Source organism: Astyanax mexicanus, chromosome 20 (genome assembly GCF_023375975.1).
Source record: "Astyanax mexicanus isolate ESR-SI-001 chromosome 20, AstMex3_surface, whole genome shotgun sequence".
Classification (NCBI taxonomy): Eukaryota; Metazoa; Chordata; class Actinopteri; order Characiformes; family Acestrorhamphidae; genus Astyanax; species Astyanax mexicanus.
In genome coordinates this window covers 2,764,879-2,779,824 of record NC_064427.1, presented here as the reverse complement: position 1 = coordinate 2,779,824, position 14,946 = coordinate 2,764,879, and the positions used below count along the sequence as shown (strand labels likewise).

Sequence of the window (14,946 nt, the reverse complement as noted above, 5' to 3'; positions counted from 1 at the left end):
CACCCACACACTCACTTGCCCACCTACATACCTACTCAGTATTCTACAGAGGTGTTTTTTTATCTGGCAAACAAACAAACAAAAAAAAAACAATAAACACATCAAATCCGAACTTATCACTTATTTGTCGGTCTGCCTGTCACAGACTCGGACTCTAGTGTTCACTTTAAAGACTCCATGTCCCAGAATTCACCTGCGCCCGGACATCCCGGACATACCGGATCACGTGACAATTCAGCATTCTGGCTCACCTGATTACTGAGATTACTCACACCTGTGTTTCCCTGTATATAAACCCCCTGTTTTCCTCTTCTCCTTGCCCCATATTAAACCTAGTTTTCTAGCTTTTCTATCCCGTGTTTCTGACTGCAGAGTGGAGCTGACGGTCTGTTATTGGTCCCGCCCACAACCAGCCCTTTTACAATAACCACACCTTTTTTGAATAGAGCTGAATAACGTTTTTAAAAACGAATTGTGTGGGATATAAAAATTGACAATATAAGCAGAGGTTACACTAGTTGCTGCATTTAAATAATGGAGGTAGAATTACAGTATATTGGGAAAAAAAACGTGATTGAAAGTTGTCCGTTTTGCCATTGAAACCTATGGGGGTGGGTGGGGTTGCACCCATCAAACATGTATTGAGTAATTGACTGGAGAGATCTGGGGTCAGTGATCAGTTACTTCAGTCATGTAAATCTGAATTTTTACTGAACTTCTCCTTTAACACGTTTTAAAGCTAATCTGGCCTATTTATGCTTGAGTTCACCTCCTGATTTAGATATAATTTAGTGATCATGTTTTTTTGCTTTGTGCTTTATTATTTGTAAAAAAAAAAAAAAGGGAGATTTTCTTCGGCCACAGAGCCGAAACGTCACGCTCGATTGGCTAACAGGAGGAAGAGAGCGGCTATTTTTTTCTGGGCGTTGGAATCGTTGAGGTTGTAGGAGTCCATTCTTCGCTTCTGGGGCTTTAGGATTTAAAAGTCTCCTACAGGGAAAACAGTCAGAAAACGACTGCGCTAATACACCCCGGATACACCCGGATACACCCCGGCTGCATGGATTTGGAATGCCGGTGATGACACCGCACTGTAGGAAAGCTATTAGCTGGCGTGAGCGCTGATGGAATTGAACTGTCTTTTTTTTTTTGTGAGCGCGCTCAGAAAGCAGAACGACGGTACTGTCAGGTGTTTGGAGGAGGGGGGGGGGGGGGGTTTGGGGGATGGAGGGATGTGTAGCCGGGGCTCCATTTCATCATATTGTCAGATTTCATATTTCATCTCTTATGAAATGCAGCATTTATCTGCGTACACACAAACACGCTCTGGAGGTGAATAATAAGCCGCCGCGTGACGACTGTATAACAGCTTGCTCCTTAATGAAATATGTTGATTAAATCTTAATCTCACGGCTTCTTAATCATCTGTTAAAAGATTGCTTCGCCGTTTTTGCACAAACGCCGAGGGGAAAGCGGGGGAAATTGTTTCCTCTCCACACAATCCCCTGACAGATCGCCTACAGATAGCGGCGGCGCATAATGCAATCTGTTCAGCCCGTCTTTCACCTCTTAGTATGAGAGTCATATAACAACATCCACCGCTCTTAACCTGCTGTTTAAACTTTAATAGAGCTGCAGCGCTGGAGAGCTGCTCGGATAACGTTTAGGCAACTTTTAAAAAGGTTTCTTTATGAGCGGTCCACTTACAGAACAGCTATTTATAAACCCATTTTTATAAACAGCTATTTTGAATCAATATTGATATGGTAAAGTGGTTTCAACGTCATACGTTCAACTTTTCAACCTTTAATAAACCATAGCTCACGTTCAGGATGCTCAAAATTGTATGGAAGAAGAGAAAAAATGTATGCCATGGTAAAAATAAAAAGGACCTGCAACTTTTGCACGTTTCAAGCCGCACAAGGTGTACTTTTCCCGTCGTTATGATAGCAACAACACTGACACACCCTTAATCAAGCCCAATATATATATATATATATATAAAAAGAAAGAATGCCATGATGAAAAATTAACAATTTTATTTTTATTCTCTCTAAAAAAATACATCTGAGAAGTAATAACTGTACAACTACAAACTAAAAGCTTAAAGTAGCTAAAAAAAAAATTCCTAGCTGAGTAATTTACCATAAATGAGCAGGTCAGTTTCCTCTGCTGAGAAGCATTGGACACGTTCAGGTAGCTACACCGTTAAAATAGCAATCCGCCAAAGTCAGAGCTCACCTTGCTCTTAAAGGGAATGATAAGCAAGTGACACTCTGATTGGTTTATTTCAAGTTTTGACCTGAACAAGGTGTACTTTTCCCGTCGTTATGATAGCAAAGGCACACTGACACGCCCTTAATCTTGGGACACGCCCAATATATTTCAAAAGCCACCAAAAAAAGCTCACACACTCTAATATTAAAATTGTAAATTACTTTGGACCGCCTTCATATCTAATTTCATCACACATTCTTCACTGTAGCATTGTTTCGATAAGATTCTGCAACGTCACAAGATTTATTTCAGTCCAGTGTTCATTTAATTTTATTTATTTATATTAATTTTTTCATTTTTCACCAAGATCTTGCAGCAGCATTGATGATGGTAGAAAAGCAGACTCTATATAAGGATTTATAATGTGCTACACACTTATATAAAAGCTTGATTTGAGAAATCATAGCTGTTATCATATTATAATGCATTATATCAAAATATACCAAATCTGTTATAGTGCATTACAACACTGTTTACATTGTACAATGTTCTTATGAACAGATATTATAAGGCATTACAAGCGCTTTCTTTATAACTCTTATAATTGTAGTTTCTAATGTGTTATGAATGTTGCTGTAAGTACTTGTTATTATAGTTATAGTTAGAGTTATTATACAGGCTTATTACAGTCATTGTAAGGTATTATGCATGTCATATAATGCACTATGAATGCATTCATAAGGCATTATAAACACAGGGTTCATAGGAAGTGTTACCAAAGTATCTCTCTCTGCAGGGGCTGGAGGCTGGTCTCCACTGGACTCCAATAAGTACCAGTGGCTGGAGATCGATCTGGAGCAGCGGACCGAGATCACGGCCGTGGCGACGCAGGGGAGGTACGGCAGCTCCGACTGGGTGACCAGCTACCTCCTGATGTTCAGCGACACCGGACACAACTGGAGGCAGTACCGGCAGGAGGACAGCATCGGGGTGAGTGGAGCTTTTTTTACCCCTGATTCTGTAGAATTTAACATTCAGCCCAAACTCCAAAGCAGGAGCAGATTCTGTTTGAGAGCGACCTGCACTCGACCCGCAGCACCGAGTTCAGAATCCAAATCTGTAGCTCCATAAACGTCTCAGCGGACCCGACTGTAACCTGACCCAACTCCTCTACCAGCAGCTGAAGCTGGGATCCGACCAGAGAGATATTTCCTTACCTTCTAGCAGAGTCAAGAAAAGTACAAAAAAAAAACTGTACATTAGTTTTACTAAAAGTTAAAGTGATGCCAAAGTTAAGTCAGCCAATTTATAGGTATATTTTTAAGTAAAATGAACATTTTTACTTGAAATTGTCCCAATAAATCTTCCAATATTGCATGTTATAATCAAGAGGAAGATGGATGATCACAAGCTGATCATCAAACCACCAAACTGAACTGCTTGAATTGTTGCACCAGGAGTAAAGCAGCATAAAGTTATCCAAAAGCAGTGTGTAAGACTGGTGGAGAAGAATCACAGAAAACTTAGATTAAAAAGAGATTAAAAACCAGGGTTATTCCACCAAATATTGATTTCTGAACTAAAAGCTAATTAGTTTTTTTTTGTTATTTTAGCCATTTATCATATTCTGCTATAGGTACCACTTTAAAATAAGACTACCTTTATAAAGGGTTTATAAATGGTTTACAGTTAGTTTATTAATGGTTACTAATTAGGTTGTAAATGCCTTAAAAATCATTAATAATCAGTTATGACACATAGAACACGTAGAAAGGGCAACAATATAGATGGCTGTGGGTTCACTATTTGGCAACAACAGGTCATTGCTGCCCTTTCTATGTATGTGTTATAACTGATTATTAATGATTTTTAAGGCATTTACAACCTAATTAGTAACCATTAATAAACTAACTGTAAACCATTTATAAACCCTTTATAAAGGTAGTCTTATTTTAAAGTGGTACCAATAAATGCTCTAAATGACAATATTTTTATTTATAATTTGGGAGAAATGTTGTCTGTAGTTTATAGAATAAAACAAAAATGTTCATTTTACTCAAACATAAACCTATAAATAGCAAAATCAGAGAAACTGATTCAGAAACTGAAGTTCTCTCATAATTTATTTTTTTCCAGAGCTGTAATTTTTAAACTGATCAATCTGATTTGCAGCGTAACAAAGGGGTTTAAGCCTGGTCTTTATGCAGAGCTGATGTGATTGATGTGTGTCCAGATGATTATCACTGTCTTCTTTCAGAGTTGAAGTGGGTGTATTTCAGCAGGTATATTCTAAAATATTAAAGCAGCGCTGAGAAACCTTTCCCCCACATCAAACGCTGATTCTGCTTAGCCGCGCGTCGCTAAAACGGCGAACATTGGCATAAAAAGATGATGAAAAGGGCCATTTTCATGAAGTGCCCATTTAAATAGGCCCTCGTGGAAAGTGGATCTCGCACTCAGAAGCGTTTAAAGTTGGTGCGGCGCCTCCGGTAGGCTCTGCCGACTCTGACATTGACAGTAAATAAAAGTTGCCCGGAGCCAGCTGCGGGAAATGTAAATGTGTGCAGCGTTGGGTCGGGATGCTGGGGGAATGTTCCGGCTCCACATTTCCATTACGGTTTTGGGTGGGCCGCTTCATATGAAATAAAATGGTGAGCGGAGCGCACCGGGATTCATTCAGATTGAAAGGCAGCAGGCTTTCCAATCTCCCCTTGATCTCTCTTAGCATTGCACAACAAGAAAAGACACTAGCATGACGCTAGCAGACTAGCCTAGCCTAGGTTAGCGGGTCTCTGCTGAAGCCCTTTGAACTCTAGGCTGTTTTTATGCGTTTTTTCTCTTCGTTTTTGTTTTCAGCTCCTCTTTCAGGTGTTATAACACAGTAATTATATCAGACAGACACATGCCCTGATCTCTTTTACTCCAGAAGACATACGGCTGCTCAAAAATATCATCATTTAAAATGTAAAAGGAAGCAGAATTGTTATATTTTCCTGGAACTGATCATGTTTTGCTCAAAATGGTACTTATTTTTGAATGTAAAGACTTTAAATATATTCACACCTAAGATATCTTTTCAAAAATGGTTAGACTAGAGTGTTTATGAGTTTAAAAAGCATAAGAATATTGATGATTTGAGTTCATTAAATTACTTATTAATTATTACTTTGACTAAATACATGTAGAAACAGCATCAGGCGGATTTATTTTCTTATTTTTCTTGATAATCAATAATCACACCTCTAGGATACATGTAGATTAACTTATTAAAAAAACTGACACTCAGAGCAGCCTATAGCCTTCCAGCATTTTGAAGATCAGGACACACAAAGAAAACATATATATGCAAAAATTTAAACTTTTTTTAGTCTAAATAAATAAAAATTTAGTTTAGTGCAAAATAACTACTTAGTAAAACATGTGCGTGTAAAATAATAAAAACTATATAAAGTAGTGCGCACACCATACCTAGCTTTAGTTTGAGTAAAGCAGGTAGTTTCACACTGTTTTTTCTGTGGACACTTTTGAGTCTTTATTTACTGATATTATTTGGTTTGAAACATCATATAAATATGTTTGAAGCACTAAAGGTAAATAATATTGGTTGGGGAAGGAGATTTTTCACTTTTTTAGGTGTTTTTCTCTCAATGGGTTTCTTGTAGATTTAGCTTAACCGCACTGGGATGTGATCACTATTTTTAGAAAGAGTAAGCTCCGCCCTTTCTAACCATATATGGATTATGTTAATGTGTGAAGGGATTCCTGAGTAATTAAGCTGAGAACACAAGGTGAGATTTTCTAAGGGTTAAGAGAATGAAATTGCTGCAGTTAATCAGCAGTTTTTCTGCTCCAGTCATGTTTTTAAAGAAAGCCTGGGCTGAAGAGGCGCCTGGAGTTCAGACGTTAGCCTTTCTTGTTATTGCGCAGCTTGCGTGGCTCACGCGGCGGCGGCGGCTCCGCTAGCGGAAGGCTCGCGGCGGCTAATGCTGGAGGATTTGCACCTTGACTCCCCGGCGCATTTCAGGAGGGCACTTTAAAGCAAATGAGCTGCTCCTCTCTTCCTTCCTCGGCAGGAAACAGTGCAATTTGTTCGGCTTAACTCTCCACTTCACCAGACTCCTGATCCCTTCAAAGGCGCCGAACATGCTACTCAACCCGGAATTAGGCCGCGCTGAGGAAGGAGCGTCGGGTTCAAATACCATGTGGAATAAATGAGGCTTGCAAGAAAAAAAAAAGGAGGGAGAAAAAGTTTAGAATTCAGGCTTCAGTCCTTCGGCCCTTCACTCTTTCACGTGTTCTTTTATCTTTCCTGTAAACGGTAGGCGTTAAACGGCAGCTGTGCCGCTCAGCTGTGAGATCACCAGCAATTTGTACTTTTCTTGTGGTTATGATAGCAAAGACACACTGAGACGCCATGCCTTTAATCCAGTTGCAAGGAACACGGTTGACAACTCGTCTACAGATCACTAAGACAGACCACTTAATATACTTTTCCCGTCGTTATGATAGCAAAGACACACTGACACACCTTTAATCCAGCTGTGCGGTGCACACTTAACAACTCGTCTACAGATCACTAACACAGGGTCCTTAATGTAAAAAAGTAAATGAATCAATTTCAGTCTAAATAGTACAATTTACCCCTTGTAGCCTCTATTCAATATTCTGTATGTAACTCAAAAATATTAGGCATTTACCATCATTACATTACATTACATTACATTACATTACATTACATTACATTTGGCAGACGCTTTTGTCCAAAGCGACTTACAATAGTCAAGTACAATGTAAAATAAGTTTAAAGGTAAAACATCTTTGGATAGGGATAAAAGGAGGTCAAAGGGGAATAATAGGATAGAGGAGTGAAGGAGGGGAAGAAGGAAATGAGGTTAGAAGTAGTTAGTTAGTTAGAGGTGTTAGGAGAGTAAGTGCTCTTTGAAGAGCTCTGTCTTCAGGAGTTTATTAAAGATAGCGAGAGATTCTCCTGATCTGGTAGTGGAAGGTAGTTTGTTCCACCATTGGGGAACTCTGTATGAGAACAGTCTGGATTTCTTTGTGTGAATGTGTGTTTGGCAAAGCGAGGCGACGTTCACTGGAGGAGCGCAGCGGCCGGGAGGTAGCGTAAGCCTTCAGGAGCGAGTGCAGGTAGGAAGGAGCCTGTTCTGTCATCACCTTGTAGGCGATTGTAAGAGCTTTGAATTTGATGCGAGCATCAACTGGTAGCCAATGGAGCTCAATGAGCAGCGGGGTGACACTTTTCATCATACCACAGTTAGTTGCAATGTGATTGGTTGAGAGGCGTTTTATGAGTGACATTATCAGCCGGTAATGCACTGGAACTGAAGCTCTACATATACTACTCCTCCACATACAGGTAACCTAGCAATGATGCAGCGCTTACACGTCAAATACAAACCAAATGCAATGTCATTATACACTGCTGGGAGCCGCTGGATCCCATATAGACACAGTGCAGAAACGCTAAGCCATGTCTCCAATAGGCGGTGCAGGCAAAGACGCAGTACCACAAATAAATAAATAAATAAGCCCAGGGAATCAAAAATACGAATTATTAATGCTTGTATAATTAAAAAAAAGATCAAGTGTATATATTTTCCAGTTAGTATAGTTGTTTTTTATCTGAATGTACAGTGGCCGAAAATAGAGGACCCTCGTAATTCTGCAGGTTTTGCCGCCGGGGGGCGCTGAAGTAAACAAAACTTTAAAAAACATTTTTTTTTCGAAGTCAAACGAGCACTAGACTTTAATCTACACAGATTTCTCTCCTATTTGGGTGAGTAAAGCTTTTATGTTTATTCACAGTACGCTTAGATTTCCACAATTTTGACTGAAATGGCCGATAATGCAGAGCTTACAGTGCAGCTACAAACAGAGCAGCAATGGAACTATTTTAACTGGTGGGGGTTTTATAAACAAACAGATCCTATTTTCTCCTCCTCTTTAATTCAAAATCTTTTAATAAACAGAGATAATAGAACTGTGGTATAGTCGCATCACAGCAGTGCCAATATTACACGTTATAGCACGAACCTTGAGTGTATTATTGCTTAATTGACATTTTGATCACAATAATTTCACCCTGAAGAAGAGATTTAATAATAAAACATATTTTTTTTAATTAAAATACCATGTAAAAAAAATGAGGGTTGCAAAAAAAAGGGAGGGGAAAGTTTAGTAATCAGGCTTCAGTCCTTTACTCGCTCTTTTGCTCAGCTGCGAGATCATCAGCGAGGTGTTTTTTTGGCCTGGTTAAGTTGGGCGTATTGATTTGTGTTAATGCAGGCAGGTGATTGGGAATGCACAGCTCTGTTTCTCAGGCTGGAAATGTTGATGTTGGGACTGAGTGCTGAACTGCTCCTTATAGTCTTTATTGATTGCTGGCACAGCTGTAAATCTGTGCTGCCCTGATTACAAGCGAGTCTCAGGTACAGCTGGATTCAGGTTATAGACGTGAAGTAAAGTTTAGTAAAGTATAATGGAGGTTCAATGAGTGTTTGATGAAGTGAGTATCGAAATGAAATGATGATAAAAGAAGTAGGGGTGGACGATGTGGCCGTAAAATAATATTGCAATATTTCAGCGTATTTTTGTTGGTTTGGACAATGAAAATGAAACACCAGTCATCATTTTAGTGTGGGAGGTTTCATTCATGGCTAAATTGGAGCAGCCTGGTGGCCAATCTTCATTAACTGCACATTGCACCAGTAAGAGCAGTAAGAGTGTGAAGGTTCAATTAGCAGGGTAAGAGCACAGTTCTGCTCTAAATATTGCAATGCTCACAACATTATGGGAGACATACCAGAGTTCAAAAGAGGACAAATTGTTGGTGCACGTCTTGCTGGAGCATCTGTGACCAAGACAGCAAGTCTTTGTGATGTATCAAGAGCCACGGTATCCAGGGTAATGTCAGCATACCACCAAGAAGAACCAACCACATCCAACAGGATTAACTGTGGACGCTGTAAGAGGAAGCTGTCTGAAAGGGATGTTCGGGTGCTAACCCGGATTGTATCCAAAAAACATAAAACCACGACTGATCAAATCACGGCAGAATTCAATGTGCACCTCAACTCTCCTGTTTCCACCAGAACTGTCCGTCACCACAATCAATTATAGGTGTTTCAGTTTCATTGTCCAACCCCTGTATATTGTCGGAAATAGAACATTTGCAATGTAATTTTTTTCCAATATTGTGCAGCCTTAACTATGCCAGTTTTGTTTTCTGGTGCGTGCTGTGTAGCATAGTGTCTACTCATACAAACACACGAACACACACACACACACACGTTGATAAATGAAGCCTGTGTTGTGGTAAATAGGTTCTGGTTTGATTTATAGACTGTATTGGTATGTATAGGTCCTACAGTACGCTGTGTTTGTGGTATAATGGAATCTGGGCTGCAGTAACTCAGTAAATCTTCACATCTCCTGTCCCACAGGCTTTCTCTGGGAACACCAACGCAGACAGCGTGGTGACGTATAAGCTCCAGCAGCCGGTGTTCGCCCAGTTCCTGCGGGTGCTGCCTCTCGACTGGAACCCCAACGGACGAGTCGGCCTGAGGCTGGAGGCCTACGGCTGCCAGTACAGTAAGCACCGCCCGATACATTTCACCACAACCTCACTACAGCAGGGAAAACATGCCTTAAAAATACATTATTATTATTATTATTATATTATATTTATTATTTATTATTTGTTAATTATTGTACAATTATATAGAGGAAATGACCAGAAATCTGAGTAATACTACAAGAGAAAAAATAGTAATACTACAATAGTAAGTGTTTAGCATTGTCTTATTAACGTTACTTATGGTTACTTAGCGTCACTGTTTTGTAATTCCAAATTACAAAGTGCATATATCTATCTATATATCTGTCTGTCTGTCTGTCTGTCTGTCCAACCATCCATCCATCCATTTATCTCCTACAAACACCATGGCAATAAATTACAATACCAAACCATCCACCTAGCAACAGCTTAGCAACCAAACCGGATACTGTCTATCTATCTATCTATCTATCTGTCTGTCTGTCTGTCTGTCTGTCTGTCTGTCTGTCTGTCTGTCTGTCTGTCCGTCCGTCCATCCATCCATCCATCCTTAACCTACAAACACCTTAGCGATGATCTAGGATACCAAACCAACCACCTAGCAACAGCTTAGCAACCAAACCGGATACTGTCTATCTATCTATCTATCTATCTATCTATCTATCTATCTATCTGTCTGTCTGTCTGTCTGTCTGTCTGTCTGTCTGTCTGTCTGTCTGTCTGTTTGTATGTCTGTCTGTCCGTCCGTCCGTCCATTCGTCCATTCACCAAACTAGATACTTTCTGTCTGTCTGTAGCACCATCTCAATGAATTACGATACCAAACCAACCACCTAGCAACAGCTTAGCAACCAAACTGGATACTATATACTGTCTGTCTTTCTGTCTGTCCATCCATCCATCCATCCTTTACCTTCAAACACCTTAGTGACAATCTAGGATACCAAAGCAACCACCTAGCAACAGCATAGCAACCAAACTGGATACTTTCTGTCTGTCTGTTTGTCTGTCTGTAACACCATGGCAATTAATTACGATACCAAACCAACCACCTAGCAACAGCTTAGCAACCAAATTTGATACTGTCTGTCTGTCTGTCTCCCCATCCATCCATTATTTACCTACAAAACACCTTAACAATGATTTAGGATACCAAACCAACCACCTAGCAATAGCTTAGCAACCAAACTGGATACTTTCTGTCTGCCTGTCTCTAAAAAAATAATAAAGTTTTTGAGTTGAAAGGTTGCCAAAAATCAGACAAAACCTCAGTTTTTAAAAAGTAAACTGCATAATCTATAGTATGTCAAAAACTACAGATGCAAAGTGGTGAAGGTTTTAGCTTGACAGCACTAATAAATGATTAATTTCTTGCTTAAATTTAAATTTATGTTTTAAATTTACTCTTTTTTTTTTAGGTAGGTAATTCTCCAATCAGCTCTCCGTTGCGTTATTCACAGTTTATCTTTATCTGCGGGGAGCAGTGCCAGGTTTAAGGGAAATCACACACGTGCACAATGCCAGGCAGCGATGCCAGCGCTGAGAATTCCTGCTGATTGCTCCCAAAGAGACGGTAATTTACTCTGCAGCACCAAAGAGGCAGCGGCATCTGATGAGCATCCAAATTAATTCCAATCTGTCTCCCGCCCCACCGAACCGGGCATGCGGCTAAACTCTGCGTTTCTGACTTCTTATCACCAAAGACCAGCTCGCCTCGCCTCCTGTCCTCTCGTCCAATAAGGCTGCGGCTCGCGCGGCGGTTTGGTGTTTTGTTGAGCAGGAATAATGTATATGATTGTTTTTGTGTGTGTTTGTTCTGTTTCTGCCGCTCTGCAGCTGGAGGCAGAGAGGTATTGTTGGCCAAATTAAACTGGATGGATTCATTCTGCTCTGATATCTCCGGTATTGTTAGCGGTCGGCGGAGGTGCGGAGATGGAGCACAATTACTCATCTCTGTGTTTTTCTCACTGTTTTCTCTGCTCTTCCTGTTTTATTATATCTATTCGTATGCAGACGCTGTACATCCTGCACTGATTAAAATCACCCCATTAACTGTCCCTTTACGAGATGCACCATATCCACCTTATAGAGCTATTACATCCTATTACATCTGCTCATATATGGTGGTTTTTACGTGCAGTGTTCAAAATATATGTCGTTTTTTATTATTTTATTATTTTTATTTATTTTTTTTAAATTAGGAAACTCATATCACACTACATTTAAGAGAGAGGGTGATATACAATACGATACAATGCAATCTATAATAAGGTAAACAGTATTTTTCGCAATATAAAGCACGCGTAAAATAATTTAACTTTTCCAAAAAATCGTCAGTGCGCCTAATAATCCGTATGTATGAATTCTACCAGTCATGTATTAAGGAGCAGTAAAGACACTCTGCTGAAGTACAGCCGCTAAACTCAGCTAGTGCTAGTTGTTAGCCGCTAATGCTAATGCTGCTGCACCCAGCCTTAGTGGAAATCTGGAAACCTAAGCTAAATGTGAATAAAAGGAAGAGCTTTACTCACCCAAATAAACAGTTTTCATGGTGACACCCCTGTTCCTTACTAGTGTCACACAATGCGCCTTATAATCTGGTGCACCGTATAGTGCGAAAAATATAGTAATACACTCCCTGTATTTGTTTTTGACACCAGAAAATACGTTATGCCGTATATTTCAGTAGTATACTGTATATCTAGCCGTTTCCAGATGCTCAAGGTGTACTTTTCCTGTTGTTACGATAGCAAAGACACACTGATACGCCCTAAATCAAGCTCGCCTATAGATCACTAAAAAGGTTCTTAATATTTTGGTAAAATTACACACTAAAAGCTGTTAAAAATAGATAAATCCTGGAATTTTAAGCACTGTATAAGAGATTTACCCAAACGCATGTTCAGAATGAAGAGCCTGATGCAGTTTGAGTTGGAAGAGTGAAAATGCCAAAGAATGAAAGCTGTATCAGTTGATTCTTCAGTTAATTGGAGTATCAGTCATTCAGTACGAGGAGGCAAAGGCCAGCTGACCTTATCAGACTAATTATTATCAGACAGAGCGGGATGTGCCTTCAGGATTAGGGTCACGCCTCTGAACCGGACACTTATTTTATATATTTATATATTTATTTAGTCTTATTTTATATATGAGAAAATATTGAAATGTTTAAAAACAATGTTCCTCAACAAAAAGATCAGAAGGTATTTGCATATTTCTTCCTATTTCTCCCCTTATCAAGTGATGCTCCAACACCAGGAGGGTGAAGAAGACTAGCACACGCCTCCTCCGATACAAGTGAAGTCAGACTCCGCCTCTTTTTGAACATTACCAAGTAGCATCACAGCGCTAACACTCGGAGGAAAGCAGAGTGACTCGGTTCTGATACATCAGCTCACAGATGCAGCCTTGTGCTGATCCACATCACCCTAGGAGTGATGAGGGGAAAGAGAGAGCGTCAACTACTGTACTGTACCCACCCAGAGAGAACAAGGCTCTGCAGTTGTACTCTCTCAGGGCTCTGGCAGCTGATGGCAAGCTGCATGACCAGGATTCAATCCAAAAGTAATCTCCTTATCATAGTGGCAGTGCTTTAGACCGCTGGATCACTCGAAGCCCTGTTAGAGCAACTTTTAACAACTTTTAAATTAGTTTGCGATGCAATTTACACTTAAAAATCACATTAAAAACAGTTTAAGTTTGCAATAAACAATAACAATTACAGTATTGATCATCAGTTAAGATCCACACTTTATTTTTATTATTCTGTATTTGTTTTAAACAAAGTTGCAGTGAGAAATAAATGCAGTAAAATTACGCCATGTTTTCACCACCAGCAGCATCAGTATCAGTAGCAGCAGCAGGGAGTTTTAAGAAGCTGCGCTACATTATCATTTTACCCCTAAAGGTGAGCGGCCCCGGCGTCGATACTCGGCATTGATTATGGGATGTTTGTGCTGTTTTTTTTGCAGAATCTGACGTGGCCAGTTTTGATGGAACCAGCTACTTGCTCTTCAGTTTCGATCCGCCCCCCGGCCCGTCCGCCAAAGATCTGCTCACCGCCAACTTCAAAAGCGTGCACCACTCCGGAATACTGATTCACATGGAGGACCAGCACGGGCACGCCCTCACTCTGGAGTTACTGAAGGGAAAACTCTTCTTACATCTGAGAAAAGGTAGCGTTTCCCATGATTCCTCATATTTCTGTTGCTTAAAACTGCTGGAATAATGAGCTGTTTGGGTCATTATTGCAATACTGTGCCCTCAAATCTTAAAAAAGAGGCATGCGTTCAGGTGATGTTCATCTGACGTTAGTGATGGAGAGTAAGATACTGCATTTTATGGGTGTTTATATTTACCTGATATACAGGGGTCGGACAATGAAACTGAAACACCTGGTTTTAAACCACAATAATTGATTGTGGTGACGGACAGTTCTGGTGGAAACAGGAGAGTTGAGGTGCACATTGAATTCTGCCCTGATTTGATCAGCCGTGGTTTTATGTTTTTTGGATACAATCTGGGTTAGCACCCGAACATCCCTTTCAGACAGCTAGCTTCCTCTTACAGCGTCCACAGTTAATCCTGTTGGATGTGGTTGGTCCTTCTTGGTGGTATGTTGACATTACCCTGGATACCGTGGCTCTTGATGCATCACAAAGACTTGCTGTCTTGGTCACAGATGCTCCAGCAAGACGTGCACCAACAATTTGTCCTCTTTTGAACTCTGGTATGTCACCCATAATGTTATAGTGTGCATTGCAATATTTATATTTAGAGCAGAACTGTGCTCTTACCCTGCTAATTGAACCTTCACACTCTTCAGGCTCTTACTGGTGCAATGTGCAATTAATGAAGATTGAACACCAGGCTGCTCCAATTTAGCCATGAAACCTAAAATCCCACACTAAAATGATGACAGGTGTTTCAGTTTCATTGTCCAAACCCTGTATATTAGTGTGTGTTTGTGTGTTTAAATCTTTAATCTTTAACACTCTTTAATCTCCTCCTGCATTGTTTCAATAGTGAATATATCTATCGTGATGGGCGTGGTGGTCTGGAAATGTGTTGAGGTGTGTGTTTAGGTCAATTTCTCTTTTAAACTATTTGATTCTGATTGGTTAAAGACGATATAAAGATGTTTCTATTGTAGT

At 40.0% G+C, this 14,946-nt stretch overlaps 1 protein-coding gene across 2 annotated transcripts in view; it reads left to right on the top strand.

The window, feature by feature from the left end:
- The window catches only part of cntnap3 (contactin associated protein family member 3), a 158,316-nt gene that overhangs the window by 54,556 nt on the left and 88,814 nt on the right, over window positions 1–14,946 (top strand). For both annotated transcript variants that reach the window (XM_049468997.1, XM_049468996.1), the window contains exons 3-5: window positions 3,014–3,207; window positions 9,681–9,828; window positions 13,765–13,968. In XM_049468997.1, coding sequence (XP_049324954.1) covers window positions 3,014–3,207; window positions 9,681–9,828; window positions 13,765–13,968 — 546 coding nt within the window. The remainder of the gene's footprint in view (window positions 1–3,013; window positions 3,208–9,680; window positions 9,829–13,764; window positions 13,969–14,946) is intronic.